This window comes from Xenopus laevis, chromosome 7S (genome assembly GCF_017654675.1).
Source record: "Xenopus laevis strain J_2021 chromosome 7S, Xenopus_laevis_v10.1, whole genome shotgun sequence".
Lineage (NCBI taxonomy): Eukaryota > Metazoa > Chordata > Amphibia > Anura > Pipidae > Xenopus > Xenopus laevis.
The window spans coordinates 99653609-99669947 of NC_054384.1; the positions used below are offsets into that span (position 1 = coordinate 99653609).

Consider the following 16339-nt stretch of genomic DNA (forward strand, 5'->3'; position numbering starts at 1 on the left):
GAGCCACTAACAATAGAGCCCGCCACACGCAACAGTGCAGCTCTTTCTTCTCAACCCCTGTCGCGGAGGAATACAGAAACTATTGCGCCCTAAGTAGTTCCGAAAGGGGCGTGGCTTGGTGGCACCTTGGCTCTGGCCGTGGTGCGGAAGGATTCGGAATAGATATGCTGTGCAGCCGTGGCCTTTTCACACGACGTGCGGCCTAGCTGGAGTAAAGGAGACGGGAATATCTCGGGTGTGAGGCGCCCGGTTTCCCCCAGAGGACAGCGTCGTGGATAGAGGCTGAATTCCGGGAACTGTCTCGGTAAGGCTGTGGGTGAGCGTTAAGTTTGTGAGTGAGGAAAGGGCCATTCGTTGTTACGGCTCTCCCGTGTGTGTGTCTGTGGTATTACTAGGCCGGAAGCCTTGAGGTTGGGCGCCAGAGCCGTACAACATAATAGCGGGGCTGCCGCGTGTGTTGTAGTGATCGCAGCTGAACGTGAATATAACGAGCCCTGCGCGCCTAAACCTTCTCTCTATTGTACAGTCAATGAATCACGTGGGGCCCCAGACGCCTAGAGAAGCCCAGGCAAAAACTTGACTTTAGCTGTGACTTTATAGCAGAAGTAAACCTTTAAAATAAGTGAATGTAAAATTGATGAGGGAGCTATTCTTAGCACTTTTGTCATTTACATTCATTATTTATTTTCTTTTGATTCCAAGATATTAAGGGATTCATGTACTGTTAATATGAATGAATTTTGTTACAACAGCACCACCTGCTGGTCATTTTCCCACCAGTCTGACCACCAAGTAGTCAAGGAAGTTGTCAGGAGAAAGAAAGAGGCTGCTCTGATGTTCTTCTGCTTAGGAAAAAGAATTAGAAACCTTTCTCACATCTTTCCTAAGCAGAAGAACATCAGAGCAGCCTCTTTCTTTCTCCTGACAACTTTCTTGACTACTTGGTGGTCAGACTGGTGGGAAACTGACCAGCAGGTGGTGCCGTTATAACAAAAATCATTCATATTAACAGTACATGTATCCCTTAATATCTTGGAATAAAGAGAAAATAAAGGAGTGTAAATTACAAAGGTGCTTAATTTTACATTCACTTATTTTAAAGGTTTACTTATCCTTTATGCGCGTTGTTGCGCTTCTCCGTGTTTACATTTGTACAGCCATCCATTATCCTATCATCTCCCTAGTAGCTGTGTGGGGGGGGGGAGCTTGCGTAGAGATCTCTGCAACACCCTTTCTCTTTCCCTTTATTGGAACCTAGGGGAATATTCAGATATCTGCAACCTCCATTCTCCCAGCATTTGCCTTTTTGTTTAGACACCTGAGGGTATCCAGCTGTAGGTGCACTCCTTGTCTCAGCATTCCTCTTCTTTATAACTTTATATATAGAGCTACGAGGGTATACAGGGCTGTGCAGTTATGCTGAATCCCTTAAAGGGGTCGTTCACCTTCAAAACACTCTTTTCAGTTCAGTTGTTTTTAGATTGTTCCCCAGAAATAAAGACCTTTTTTTTTTTCCAATTACTTTCCATTATTCATTTTTTTACTGTTTTTCCAAAATCTAAGTTAAAAGTTACTGTCTCTGGTTATTTCAGTCTGGCAGCTCAGTAATTCAGGTGCAGACTCTGAACTGTTACAATTTTGCAACATTGAGTTGATCCATTTCTCAGTAGCATCTGTGGAATATTGGCAACTATTGTATCAATTCTACTCAGCAGGGACATAAATAAGAAATGTTTCAACTAAATGTATCAATTAAAGCTGGCCATAGATGTAAAGATTTTTAAAAGATCTTTTCGTTATCGTGAGACCACGATTATCTCGAAGCGATTGTTTAAGTGTACGATTTGTCATCAACTAAAAAGACCATTTCAAGAGACATTGCCAGGAAAACCAAGAGTAGCTGCCTGCTTAGCCCTGCAAACATAAATTGATTGCACTGGGACCGATAACATTTTTTTAAACCTGGACTGACAGATGGATGAAAAATCGTAAGCTGCGCGATCGTTCGATTCCCACTAACCTCACGATAATCTGACTGGTCTGATTGCACTGAAATCGATCGTTCACCAACGAAAAATCTTTTCGTCTACAGGGAACAGTTTACAGAGTCAGCGACCCCCACCCAGGTCTGCTTCAGAAGGTGAAAAATTACATTTCACACTTCAATATTAGAAAAACGGTCACACATAGAAAATAGGAAGTCATTGGAAAAAGTCGTTATTTCTGGTGATCTGTCTGAAAACAACTAGTTGTGTGAAGGTGAACAACTCCTTTTAGGGGAAAACACATTTAAAGCTCCATTTAAACTTCTGCAGCTCTGTGTTATAGTAACAGTTCATTTAATTTTTAGGTCACGGAAATATAATTGATTTTGTAGGGTAGCCCCCCACCCCTTTAACCCAGCCACTTAGTTGTTTACCTGAAGGGTAAGGGCACATTAAGATTCGGGGAGATTTAGTCGCTTGTCGATAAATCGCCTCTTCTCCATACGACTAATCTCCCCAAAAAACCCAAACGGGCATGTTTCTGTGCCTCTAACACACCGATACATGTATGATTAAAAGATGTCTACTCTGCAAAGTAGTTAATCACCCTGCATTAAGATCTGACTGTGTGCCAGTTCAACTGCAAATACAGGTACGGGACCTGTTATCCAGAATACATGTATGATTAAAAGATGTCTACTCTGCAAAGTAGTTAATCACCCTGCATTAAGATCTGACTGTGTGCCAGTTCAACTGCAAATACAGGTACGGGACCTGTTATCCAGAATACTCGGAACAGATCTTTCCATAATTTGGATCTTCATACCTTAAATCTACTAGAAAATCATGTAATTAAATAAACCCAATAGGCTGGTTTTGCTTCCAATAAGGATTAATTATATCTTAGTTGGGATCAAGTACAAGGTATTGTTTTATTATTACAGAGAAAAAGGAAATCTGCTTTTGGATTATTTCATTATAATGGAGTCTATGGGAGATGGCCTTTCCGTAATTCGGAGCTTTCTGGCTAATGGATCCCATACCTGTAGTGTAAACAAGCACTAATGAGGAGTTTCCGGGTATAGCGAAATGGTTGTTCATACAACACCCTCAACAGTAGAAAATGGTAATAAGGTTCATATTGCTGAACCATTTCTCGAGTCATAAAGCAGAGTAAATGTGGCTGGATATAAAGCTGGTCATAAAAGTGTGACTTGGTGTCCAGAACAACATGCGCATGCCATATGCAAGGGGCAATAAGGGGGGCAGCATATCCGAAAACAGGAATAGTCGAATGTGTATCTAAATCCACAGCGTCGCAGTAGAAAAAAAATACAACCACGTCTTGTGCTTTTTGTTGCACTGCATTATAAGCTGTATGTCTTGTGATGTGGGATTCTGTGACTGCCTGTTTAGCTACTTATGTTTTTATAAAGCTGATTCAGTGGGGTATAATGGGCATACGATATATATACACCTGCATACGTAATTCTCCCTAATGTGTTTTTTTTTTTTTTCCCTACAATTTTTACAGGTCTTCAGAATGACACAGTTCTTGCCTCCAAACTTGTTGGCACTCTTTGCCCCTAGAGACCCAGTACCATACCTTCCTCCTTTAGATAAACTGCCACATGAAAAACATCACAATCAACCATACTGTGGGATTGCTCCATATATTCGAGAATTTGAGGTGAGTACACGGCTATATGATTCAATGCTAAATGATTCATCCCAGCAAATGTAATTATATTAATCTAATGTCATTGGGACCATTCTTAGGACCCTCGAGATGCTCCTCCTCCAACTAGAGCAGAGACCCGCGAGGAGCGTATGGAAAGGAAGGTGAGATGTTTATTGGTAATACTGTATATTGAAGAGCATAGATGACTGTTACATGGCTTGTTGAGTTCCAACAACATGTTTTAAGCCAGTCCACACAACAAATTGTGGGAAAACATAAAAGTTTCTGTCGATTCTGACCAGTGCACACCGTTTTTAAAAAAATACACACACAAGTTTAAAATGTGAGCACAAATGAAATTTTGCACACGTAACCAAGAAGGAATTAGAGGGAACATAGTAGGTGGGTAGTGGAATTCTGTTTTAAGGTAGTCATACAGGATAAAATCTGCTTGTTTGGCCCTAGGGCCGAACATTCGGGTTAATCAGATATTGCCAAATAATCGGATTGCACTGAAGAGACTGGGTGCCGACGGGATGAGGACCACATCAACTAGCCAATGCCATCCTCGATTGGGAAAAATCTAACCTCCTTGATCGACATCTTGGCCAGATATTGATCATGGAGACCCGTCGGAAGGCCCCATACACTGGCAGATAAGGTTCTAAAGTCTAAAGAATCGATATCTGCAGCTTTAATCTGCCGTGTATGGTCGCCTTTAGAGCCCTATATCTTATCTTCCATCAGAAGTATCTACATTAGGCTGATTTTATCTATCTCTCAAGAGGGATATTTTTCAGTGGTTTGGTCTTTTGCTGGAAGTTAACATTTCTGTTGTGGTAAAATGACCCTGCAGCTGCTTGTACTGTGAGTGAAACCTAAGATTTCAAAGTCACCTCAAAACCTTTTTCATCAATTTAACAGCGAAGAGAGAAGATTGAAAGAAGACAGCAAGACGTTGAGAATGAACTCAAAATATGTAAGTGCTGCTTCAAGTTACATTTTATGCCTGTATTTTGCCTTGCTATCTTGCATTTGGGGAAAATAGTGCCTGAACCATACATCTTGGCAGTTTATAATGCTTTCATCAACAGTACAAATTCAGAACACCCTGTTTAAAATGTTTGGTTGATAAGTTTTAATTTTTCACCTAATAGGGGATCCACACAATGATCAGAATGCTCAAGGAGATGCCTTCAAGACCCTCTTCATTGCCAGAGTGGTAAGTTTAGTTTGTATTCTTTTCTTTGTGTCAAGGTGCCGTAGGCTCCTTGTAGGGGGTGTTTTGTCTGCTCTAAGGCAGAGAAGAGTGGCAGCCAAAAGCCGTTCGCCCATTGACTTCAATGCATTTAGACAGAAAAGCAGCCGTAAGAAAAAACGCCCATTTTTAATGCATTTGGAGTGAGAAAAATTGTTGCATGCGTCAAAAAAAACATGTCGCTCATCACTACTCGGCAGCAAACTCTCAAGGTAGCATACCTTCTTTAAAAAACCAGTAACATAAAAATAATTTTAGAAAAAATTGGTTTCTACAAAAAACGCGGAGCAGAGTTATCGGTCAGTTATTTCTTAATAAAGACGAATTTAAATGTCTCTTGGTGGTTTTTTTTTTCGTTATGTAGAAACACATTTTTAAAAAATTATTTTTTTTTATGTTACTGGTCCTTTAAGCCGAGTATAGTAATAGACGGTTTGCTCTCTTCTTGGATCTGTTGTCCACAGGTTATTTGCCCTTTTGGTTCACTGTATCTTAAACAACTCCCAGCATCCCTTCACCAGCTTAGCTACATGAGGGATGGTAATACCTATAGTGTTTTGGTCTGAAAATACTAGCCTTTTCCTGTGACTTTTTGAAAAAAAAAAAAATCTTGTAGCATTTTTTCATAATCTGATTTTTGTTTTAGAATTATGATACAACAGAGTCCAAGCTAAGACGCGAGTTTGAGGTGTATGGACCTATTAAACGGGTAAGTACATCTTATTATTCATGTTAATTTAAGCCTAATACAGGTATGAGACATGTTATCCAGAATGCTCGGGACCTGGTGTTTTCCAGATAAGAGATCTTTCTGTAATTTGGATCTTAAGTCTACTAGAAAATCATGTAAACATTAAATAGAGTGGTTCTGCTTTCAATAAGGATTAATTATATCTTAGTTAGGACCAAGTACAAGGTGCTTTTTTATTACACGGAAAAAAGAAATCTTTTTTCAAAATGTGGATTGTTTAGATAAAATGGTGACGGCTATTCTGTAATTTGGAACTTTCTTTATAATGGGTTTCCGGATAACTGAATCCCATACCTGTACTGTGAGGCAGACGTTTCTTTTTTTGCTACATGACCTATTTTAGCTGTCTCTTTTAGGCCCCTGAGGCTGCACAAACTGCAGTAAAGAGAATCATGGTTTAGAAAGTGTTTTCTCGTTTTAAAAAGCAGTGGGTCACATATTGTAGGATATTAGGCTGATGGATGCAAAATGACTATAAAGCATTCTAACTCTATAATTTATTTGTTTTAAAATTAATACCACTTTACAAAATCTCTCGGTTATCAGTGTCGCCACTGTTTTAATTTACAATGTAATGTTTTTGTATTTTAGATTCATATAGTATTCAATAAGCAATCTGGGAAACCCCGTGGATATGCCTTCATTGAGTATGAACATGAAAGAGATATGCACTGTAAGTTTCTTATTCTCAAACAAAAAGTATCCGTTCTGTTTTTTATCTTTTTTTAAAAATTAAAAAAAAACCTTTTACTTTGAAAAGCCCTTTGCAATAAAGGGCTGTGTTTCCAGAAGGTAAGTAACTATAAACCATTCAGGTGGGCACTCGAATTCCAGGAATCCCCCTGTAACACTCGGCATTCCCCAAAGGAGAAGTTTGCCTTAAAAAGAATTTAGCTTAAATAGAAAACAAAGATTTACAATTTTTAGGGTTTTTTTCCTAAAATGTAAATTTTAAAATTAATTTGTGCTCATATCCTAGTATCAGCTCAGTGCTGTTGCTGACTTTCTAAACTGTTACAATTGGATAAATTAGTTGATAATAGTCAATGTGCTATACTATTTCAAAATGCTTTTTGAAGGTGAACCGGTGCTGTAACCAATTTTTAAATCTATCTGATATATTGTCACATTTCACAGAAGAGTTTAATGTAAAGGACTTTCCCAAGTGTGAAGATTCGGTTTGGGGTTTGGCCTGGATTCGTCTTTTTATAGCAGGATTCGGATTCAGCTGAATCCTTCTGCCTGGCAGAACTGAATCCTAACCGAACAGAATTAGCATATGCAAATTAGTGGGGGGAGGGAAATTGCGTGACTTTGTCACAAAACAAGGAAGTAAGCAAATTTACCCCTTCACCCCTAATTTGCATATGCTAATTCGGTTCGGTATCCGGCCGGATCTTTTGTGAAGGATTCGGGAGTTCGGCTGAATCTAAAATAGTGGATTTGGTGCATCCCTAGTGAACATAATCGGATTAAACATTTGCAAATGTTTTATTTGTGCCTGCCTGTTGCTATAAAGGTAAAAACATTTGTAAATGTTGTTCCTCCTCATCCCACCAACAGATTCCTACCGTGTTTTTTTTTTTAATCCTATTGAAAACTGACCAATGACATTGGTCAGTTTGAAGTTTGTTTTGTTTTTGACACTGTGCAAAAAAAAGCCTGTACAGAACTATTCAGGAGATTGTAATAGAGGATAAAATGTCAACGGCCTAGTGTGCTGTTGCCGGTGTAGAACAAAAAAAGGTAAGTTTAAAGCAATAGAATCTGTAGAGTTTTTTTGATGCTTCAGATTCCTCTTTACCTACTTGGGATTGCTGTAGTCCGGGTCCTACCAAGGATGGCTTAGAGGACGGGCAACACTATTTACATGTTCAAGTGCCAGGTGTTCCATTTCTTGAGCAGCTGGCTAATGTCTGCTCCAAGAAATCACTTGGCTTTATTTCGCTAAGTCTTTTTTTGTAAAGGGGGGTAACTTGCATCTCCCCTTTGTGTGAATGCATAACTGTTGCCCATCCTTTAGATATTTTTTTTTATTGTATTATTTAGAGCAAAATACGTAACTGTGACAGTGCAATGTGAGGGGGGTGTATTAATTTTGTGTTCTTATTGCCACTGCAGCCACCATTGTGATGGCAATTGTCACTGCTGGCTTGCAGCTGAATCTAATGCTCCCCTTTACAACATCTCATTGTATGGTTGGTATAAGGGTTTGTATGATGGGTAAGACTTTGCAGCATTTACACACACACAAGACATGGAAAAAGCAACCAATTTACCTTGCACCGTTCCCACATTTGAACTAATACTCGAAGAGATGGTTTGTTTTATTACATATTTTCATACTTAAAGGTGAAGGAAATCTACCAAACCCGTTTATTGCCAATAGATTAATCACAATAGGGCAAGCTATAACACTATATTCTGTAGAATGCTTTACCATACCTGAGTAAACGGCTCTAGAAGCTCTTTGTTTAGGATAGCAGCTGACACATTAGCTTGCTGTGACATCACTTCCTGCCTAAGTCTGTCTCTGCTCACTCATAGCTCTGGGCTCAGATTACAGTAGGGGAGGGGGGGAGAGGGAGAGCAAACTGAGCATGCTCAAGCGTTAGCCCTGGAGGTTTAAGCTGCAAGAAGGAAGTCTGATACAGAAGCCCATGTGTACACAAGTGAGAGTAGGAAAGAAATGTTTCTTTTGAGAAGACTGAGTAGCATTACTTTGAGGGTTTACTAGTGTATTTATATAGACCTTTCTGATCAAGCTTACTTAATTTTAGCCTTTCCTTCTCCTTTAAGGAAACTTTGGGTGACTGTTCCCATGTGTCAAATAAGAAGTTTTTAAGATAAAGAAAAAACAGTCCAGCTATTCCTCTGTAGCCATACAGTAAGACTGGGACAGTATAAACTTTTAAGATACTAAATCTACAGTAGTGGATTTTTCTTATTGCCTCTTCGTACATAGTATGTTGTGGGGTACACAATGGTTTCTTCTGGGCTCTCGCCGTTGCTCTTTCATTCACATAATACTGACCATTAGTAAGGGCCAGGAGGGTTTACTAATTCTAAAATAAAACATTTAAATTTTGACTTACATACTGTCATATTAAAATCCATTCCTGGATATTCCACAAGGCAACAGTGTTTGTATCCAGTTTTCCTGCTTGCAATATCCATTTTACTTTTCTGTGCAATCAATGTCCAAAAACACTTAACTGCAGACATCACAAAACTCATTTTGAAATGCCGTGTAAGTCCATTTTGCATTTACAAGGAAACCATACTTTTTAGAACAGTGTCAGGTGAGTTTGTTCTAGGTTACATAGAACTCGTTAGCTGGTACAGTGATCTGAATGCTAGTACAGACAGAAATATTTTATGTTGGAAAAAAAACTTTTAAAAAAATTGTTTAAGGTAGCCCAAAAGATATAGTATATAGTATAATAGTTAGAAGCTGCCAAGTCTAGTTTCTTGTATTTGAACCATGATATATTCCGAATACAATGGGAATCTGTACTTATAGGAATAATGTGGAACAGAGCTCGGTTCAAGAGCTAGAATATTCTTGCTTGTATGCCATTGCCTGGGTTTTGACTACTAAGTTACCTGGCATGTAAGTGCAGACCGAAAAAAAACGGTGGACTGTGTTGCTTACCATAACTGGACTGTCTTGCAAGTGGAATCCCCAGCAGGCTTTTTGTGAAAAGTTGCACTAATCACAAATAGCTTTGCACTTTGGGTGACTGGGACTTTAGAGCGATATGCAATGTGACCTATCGCTCTTTAGTCTTCTGCACAGACTCAGGCAATGATGTTGGAATTCTCATGAGCAAGCAGCTGCTAATTATGGTATGTCTAATGACATTCCATGTTGTACAACTTACAAGTTTATTAAGCTTGAACTTCAGCAGTGATACTGTAGCCAGATTTCAAGGCTATTCGTATTACTCTGCAGAGTTAACTAGTAACTGGAACAGGTAGTAGTTCCTATCAGTACAGCTTCCCTCTAACACAGATCATGGTTATTCCAAATTTCAAGAGTGTTTTTGTTTTTTTTTACAAAAACAAAAGGTAGTGTAGGTTAAGTGTTAATTGAAAGATAGGTGACCGTTTTAGTTTAGAAAAAAAAAATTATTGCATTTGGTAGTTGCTACTGTGCAATTGCTGATGAGAAAGATTGGTATATGGTGAGGTGGTAGGGCCCAGGTAAGCCACCGCAAGTGGATATCCCTTTTGCCTTCTCATTGGCGTATGATGCTACAATCAAATAGAGGCAGTTAACGAACCACCAGCCAGCCGGCAATGATAAATCTTCACTTTCTAAAGGATGAAGCTGAAGACTGTGCTTGGATGGAGTGGGGTAGGTGTGGGAAACTAGATTTGACTTGGTGTATGTTTGTCCACCATATGGCCCTGTTGCAGTCCGTCCAAATGGATTTGGTATGTAATCAACACCAGATTAAAGGCAGTTTTGGGGATTTGTTACTGTTTGAACAGTCTTTGTGACCTCTGCCTAATTTACAAAACTGGCATCTGCTTTTGTTCTCCCATTCATCCATTCTCCTTGGGATAGATTTATCTATACCTGTTTTTTTTTTTTTTTTTCATTTCTTTTTAATATAATCCCAAACCTATATCTGCTTGTCCAAGAGGAGCTGCAAAATACATTTTAAAGATCTCCGGGAAAGCTTGCTCTTTATACACTAACATTGCATTTGGTTAATTGGCGTTCTTAAACGTTTACTGCATGTATAGGTGACTTTCCACTCTCTTTCCCTCCCCCACCCCTCCATTCGAAATGCTGATTTCTTGCCATGGGTAGGCAATCATTTATATTTGGCACAATCTACTATATTTAAACCTGGGTAGTTGAGAGGCGGAAGAAATGATGGATAATGTGCGGGGCGTGGACTTTGTTCTGAAATATGAACATAGATTATGCCCATGGTGGCTAAAAATAAAATTGAGCCAAAGCAAGGAGTCCGTGTGGCAACCACCATTCAACTATTCATCAAACCAATCAGTCAATATACAGTTACAATGGAAAGAATCGAGGCAGCCGAGGCAGGTAAGACAGTTTCTCAGCTGCGAGAAATTCGTCAATTCCAATCCAATTTAAATTTTATAAAAAGAGGAACTTCCCGAGGTTCAAACATCTTTCCAAGATATCGTCATGAAATTCGTTGAATTTGAGGCGGTAATTTGAAAGGTTTTGTAAGTAGTTTTACCAGGTAATTTTTTTTATTTTTAACTTATTGTAGTGGTACTGTTTTTAGTTCATCTTGCTTTGTGGCAGCTCCTGACTATAGCATTGTGTGTGGTTAAAGGGGCTATAAACACACTGCAGTATAGGACATCACAATGGCAATTTACATTGGACAATTATGAGTTTGCTGCATTGGGACCAGAAATTAAGTTGCAGGTTCTTCACATTCAGCTTAAGCCTCAACACATACTGCATTATCAAGTTGAAATGCTGCCTGTATGAGTATATCCTCATCTGTTTGATAGCTGAAACATCCTGAACAAAAATACTCCCAAGAATTTTATCAGGGATATATATGTAAGTTGTGTTAGGAACAACAAATTTAAAATTTTAACATGTTTTTCTTTCAGCATGGTTGGAAAAGAACTGGGAAGTCAAGAAGGGGGCATTGGAGTGTTGGTGATGAGTTTTTGAAAGGAAATGCTACTGCTGGATAGCTCATTCGCTCAAACCTTATACTGAAGTTGTTGAACTATAGGGGTTGAAACATTAAGCCATAAACTTAATACTTTTAAAGGAGAAGGAAAGCTACCGAAGCAGTATATTGCCAATAGATTAGCCTCAATAGTGCAAGCTATAACACTATTTTTCTTCTGCAGAATGCTTAACCATACCTGAGTAAACAGCTCTAGAAGCTTTGTTTTGGCTAGCAGCTGCCATATAAGCTTGGTGTGACATCACTTCCTGCCTGAGTCTCTCCCTGCTCACTCGTGGCTCTGGACTCAGATTACAGCTGGGAGTGGCAAAAAGGGAGGGGGGCGAGAGTAGCAAACTGAGCATGCTCAAGCCCTAGCCCTGAAGGTTTAAGCTGAAAACCCTCTGATACAGAAGCCCATGAGTACACAATAGAAGGAAAGAAATGTGGTGTTTCTTTTTACAGAGGACTCAGAGCAGCATTACTTTGAGGGTTTACTGATAAAGCTTACTTAACTTTAGCCTTTCCTTCTCCTTTAAGGAAACTTTTAATAACTTCCACTATTTGGCCAGTTAGGTATGGAAGATAAAATATACCTCTCCTATCTCGTGATTGCTGCTGTGTTGTTTTTGTGTGGTTCTATCCAGGTTGGGCATTTGTTCATACAGGTCTAAAACTGTTCAGGAAACCTTCACCAGTGCTGTCCAGTAGAGCATTTACTTCTCTTCTCCAACACTTTTTGGGTTTTTTTAATGCAAGATTTTGTTCAGTAGTAGAAACTCTGCTTGATGCTGTGCATAATTTAGTCAGCAGTCTTTTTCAATGTGAAAGTTTAAGACTGCGCGTATGGGAGGGGGGATTTATGTTCATTTAAGCTAATTGGGTCTCTTCTGCCCTTCGGGAAATATTGTTTTACAGCGGCATACAAGCATGCAGATGGGAAGAAAATAGACGGACGGCGTGTGTTGGTCGATGTCGAGAGAGGACGCACTGTGAAAGGATGGCAGCCACGCAGGCTTGGTAAGGACAGCCTTTCCAGGATTTTTATTTAATCTGCTCAAAGGATCAATTTTTAAAGGGATTATGCAATTTTTTTGTGATGTTTTTATTTCTAAATTACAATGTTCACATTGCAAATAATTCACTATACAATGTAAAAGTAAAAGTTAATTCCTGAACCCGCAAGTGTTTTAGTTGTAATATTGGTGTAGGCGCCATATCGGGTCATTTTGCCTGGTCATGTGCTTTCAGAAAGAGCCAGCACTTTAGGATGGAACTGCTTTCTGGCAGGCTTTTGTTTCTCCTACTCAATGTAACTGAATGTGTCCCAGTGGGACCTGGATTTTATTATTGAGTGCTGTTCTTAAATCTACCAGGGAGCTGTTATCTTGTGTTAGGGAGCTGCTATCTGGTTACCTTCCCATTGTTCTGTTGTTAGACTGCTGGGGGGAAAGGGAGGGCTGATGATGTCACTCCAACTTGCATTAAAGAGTGACTGAAGTTTATCAGGGCAGCTGGGAAACTGACAATATGTGTAGCCCCATGTCAGATTTCAAAATTTAATATAAAAAAAATCTGTTAGCTCTTTTAAGAAATTTGAGAATTCTGCTGGAGCAGCACTATTAACTGATGCATTTTGAAAAATGTTTTTTTCCCATGACCGTTTCTCTTTAAACACTCTGTACAGTGTGGAAATGGTCATCTTGAATATAATTAACCTGCTGCGTCTACATCATTGACCCTCATTATAATGTAATTACTTACAACCCATTCTCGTTACAGTTTAGTAAAGTAGTGGAATGAATCCAGTACCAAATATAAGCTGTGAAGAACTTCTAAATCATTGTATTTTCTTTCATTGCCAAGGTGGTGGTCTTGGAGGCACAAGAAGGGGTGGAGCTGATGTCAATATCAGGCACTCTGGCAGAGATGATACATCTAGATATGATGAGAGGTACTTGACCATTTTTTTCTTCTTTCATTTGCATTCCGGTTCTACCAGATAATATGTAGTTGGATTGTACCTGTTTCTTGGTCCACTTAAAGCACAGGGAAAGGTAAAGACACTGGGGGTGTTAGGCGCTCCACGGTATTTAAATTTCTCACTAGATTTTGGCACCCTTTTGTGTGGGTTGATGTACAATATAGGCATATCTGATAAGTGGTCCGGAACATAATCACTTTGTGGTGTATAATAAAAATTGTTGCCTCTCTATTTACTAGGGATCGTGATAGAGAGCGGGAACGGGACCGTCGTGAAAGGAGCCGTGAGAGGGATAAGGAGCCGCGAGAGAGACGCAGAAGTCGTTCTAGGGAGCGTAGAAGAAGAACACGCAGTCGAGAAAAGGAAGAAAGAAAGCGTAGCCGTGAAAGGAGCAAGGACAAGGACAAAGACAAAGAAAAAGATAAGGACAAGGACCGAGATCGCAAGCGGCGGAGCCGTAGTAGAGAACGCAAACGTGAGCGAGACCGCGACCGGGAAAAGAAAGAGGAACGTGTCGAAGTAGAAGTACCTGAGGCTGCAGATGCACCTCAAGACGAAGCACAAATAGGTGATCTGGGCATGGATGGCATAGAACTTAAGCAAGAGCCTGAAGAGAAAAGCAGAGATCGTGACAGAGAGAGAGACAGAGAAAAAGACAGGGATAAAGATCGGGATAGGGACAGAAGGCGCAGTCATAGGGACAGGGATAGAGAGAAGGATCGGGACAGAGACAGGGACAGGAGGCGAGATAGGGACCGTGATCGAGAGAGGGACAGGGATCACAAACGAGAGAGAGATAGAGGTGAGCGCAGTGAAAAGAGAGAGGAGAGAGTTCCAGATAATGGTATGGTTATGGAACAAGCAGAGGAGACCAGCCAAGACATGTACTTAGACCAAGAATCAATGCAGTCTGGAGATGGTTACTTGTCTACAGAGAACGGCTATATGATGGAGCCTCCTATGGAGTGATCTTGTTTAAAATGAGGGATTCCCCTTCCTCAAATGAACTTCTCTTCCACAGCCTGATCTGTATGCATTCAGACGCTCCCCTCCAAATAACGTATGGACTTATTCATTCATTCATACCGTTATATATTTTTTTCATTTTAAATCACACGGAGTAACCATACTGTTTAACACAGTTGAAACGACAATTGTTTTGTTTTTTTTAAATTTTTTGTAGGTGGGTATGTTTTACAATACAAGTATGTAGCCATCATCCTTGAACCTGAGTAAAGTTGCAAACATTGCCTTTTGTTTTTTTTGTTTTTTCTTTAAATGGCCTCATGAGAATAAAAACATTTTTATTGTTAAAACGAACTGATTCTTCTGCCCTGTGCCCTTTGTGCCTGTGAGGGAAATGTGGCCATTTTTGTTGGAGAGGTACATACTCCATACCAATACTTGTATATATGCATGCACATACAAAAAAAATAGGTCTGACTAGAGTTGAGGATATTCATCATTTACCATCATAATGCATAGCCATAGCCAGCAAAATGTGCCCATAAATGATGGAATGCCAGGCATATCAAAGACATTAAATAAACATTCTACACAGATTTCACGGTCTTCCCATCTTTATAATACATGGCCAACTAACCACATACTTTGACAACCACCACTCTACAGCAATACCAAGTCCTTCAAATTTAATATTCAGAGTATTTAATTTTCAGTCATTTTATGGTGCCAAATTTGCATCGTGTAAAAGCACCAGGTTCTGTCTTAAAGGAGAAGGAAAGCTGCTGAGGCAGTTTATTGCCAATAGGTTAGCCACATTAGTGCAAGCTAGAATGCTATATTTATTCTGTAGAATGCTTTACCATACCTAAGCAACCAGCTTTAGAAGCTCTGTTTGTTTAGGATAGCAGCTGCCATATTTGCTTGGTGTGACATCACTTCCTGCCTGAGTCTCTCACTGCTCACTCATAGCTCTGAGAGGAGCAAACTGAGCATGCTCAAGCCCTAGCCCTGGAGGTTTAAGCTGAAGACAGGACGTCTGATACAGAAGCCCATGAGTACACAATAGAAGGAAAGAAATGCTGTGTTTCTTATGACAGCGGACTCAGAGCAGCATTACTTTGAGGGTTTACTGGTGTATTTATATAGACCTTTCTGATAAAGCTTACTTAATTTTAGCCTTTCCTTCTTTAAGCAGGTTGCACAGTAGATATACTTTGCCAGAAAGACATGGTTACATTAAGGGGAAAGATTGTGAGGAAAGCATGACTACCTGTGTGCTGCTAGTTATATTTATAGGCTTATAAAAATACACATATAAAATGCCACAAGATTATCCTTGTAGTGTGGGTAGAAATGTAGAAGCTCTTGATCTGGTACATAAGTGAAAAGGACACAAAAAGAATGACTCCGTCCTCTAGATCAGGGGTGCGCAGGACGTCTATCACGGGGTTCTCCTGTTTGTTCCTGGTAGACCGCGACCTGCCAGGAGTTAAAACGGCGCTTCATGGCCGTGACATCAAAAGTCTTGTGTGGCGGCATGATAGACAGACCACCAAGTGCCATAAATTGCCTTGTCTATATCCCCACCACTCCCAAGTGCCGAGCTGGGATTAAGCAGCAATGCGAACCAGCAGCGTCAGATTGGGAGGGGGGTGCAATAGACTGAATCAGAGACATCGCAGCTTGGCGCTTAGAATATTTGGAGACTTTTTCATTTGTCTGTTGCTCCTTTATCTAAATCTGCTGAGATTCGCAACAGGGAGCGCAATGGAGTTATAAACTGAGCGATCTTTAATAATAATTTCCAAATTAATGTTTATAATGAATCTGTTCTAAGGCTGCTGTTGCCTTACATTGGTACAACTCTTTCATCTGCAAGACTGCAATTCCAGTCAGCAAGAGAGGATCATTCTTGTTCTTTACAGTGTAGGGCCACAAGCCTAGAATCCATTTATAGTAATGAATCACATTATAAGATACAGTATAGGAACAAGTACAAAACTTAATGCTTTCATGGTTACTCATAATACATG

The 16339-nt window shown here is 39.8% G+C and overlaps 1 protein-coding gene across 1 annotated transcript; it reads left to right on the forward strand.

Annotated features, from left to right (window-relative positions):
• The first annotated feature begins 163 nt into the window (after positions 1-163).
• Positions 164-14660, forward strand: snrnp70.S (small nuclear ribonucleoprotein, U1 70kDa subunit S homeolog). Its single transcript, XM_018228230.2, has 10 exons — positions 164-304; positions 3520-3675; positions 3765-3827; positions 4591-4645; positions 4824-4888; positions 5571-5633; positions 6267-6348; positions 12275-12376; positions 13223-13310; positions 13580-14660. The coding sequence occupies exons 2-10, from the start codon at positions 3529-3531 to the stop codon at positions 14307-14309; spliced, it is 1395 nt and encodes a 464-aa protein (XP_018083719.1). The 5' UTR covers positions 164-304; positions 3520-3528; the 3' UTR covers positions 14310-14660.
• The last annotated feature ends 1679 nt before the right edge of the window (positions 14661-16339 follow it).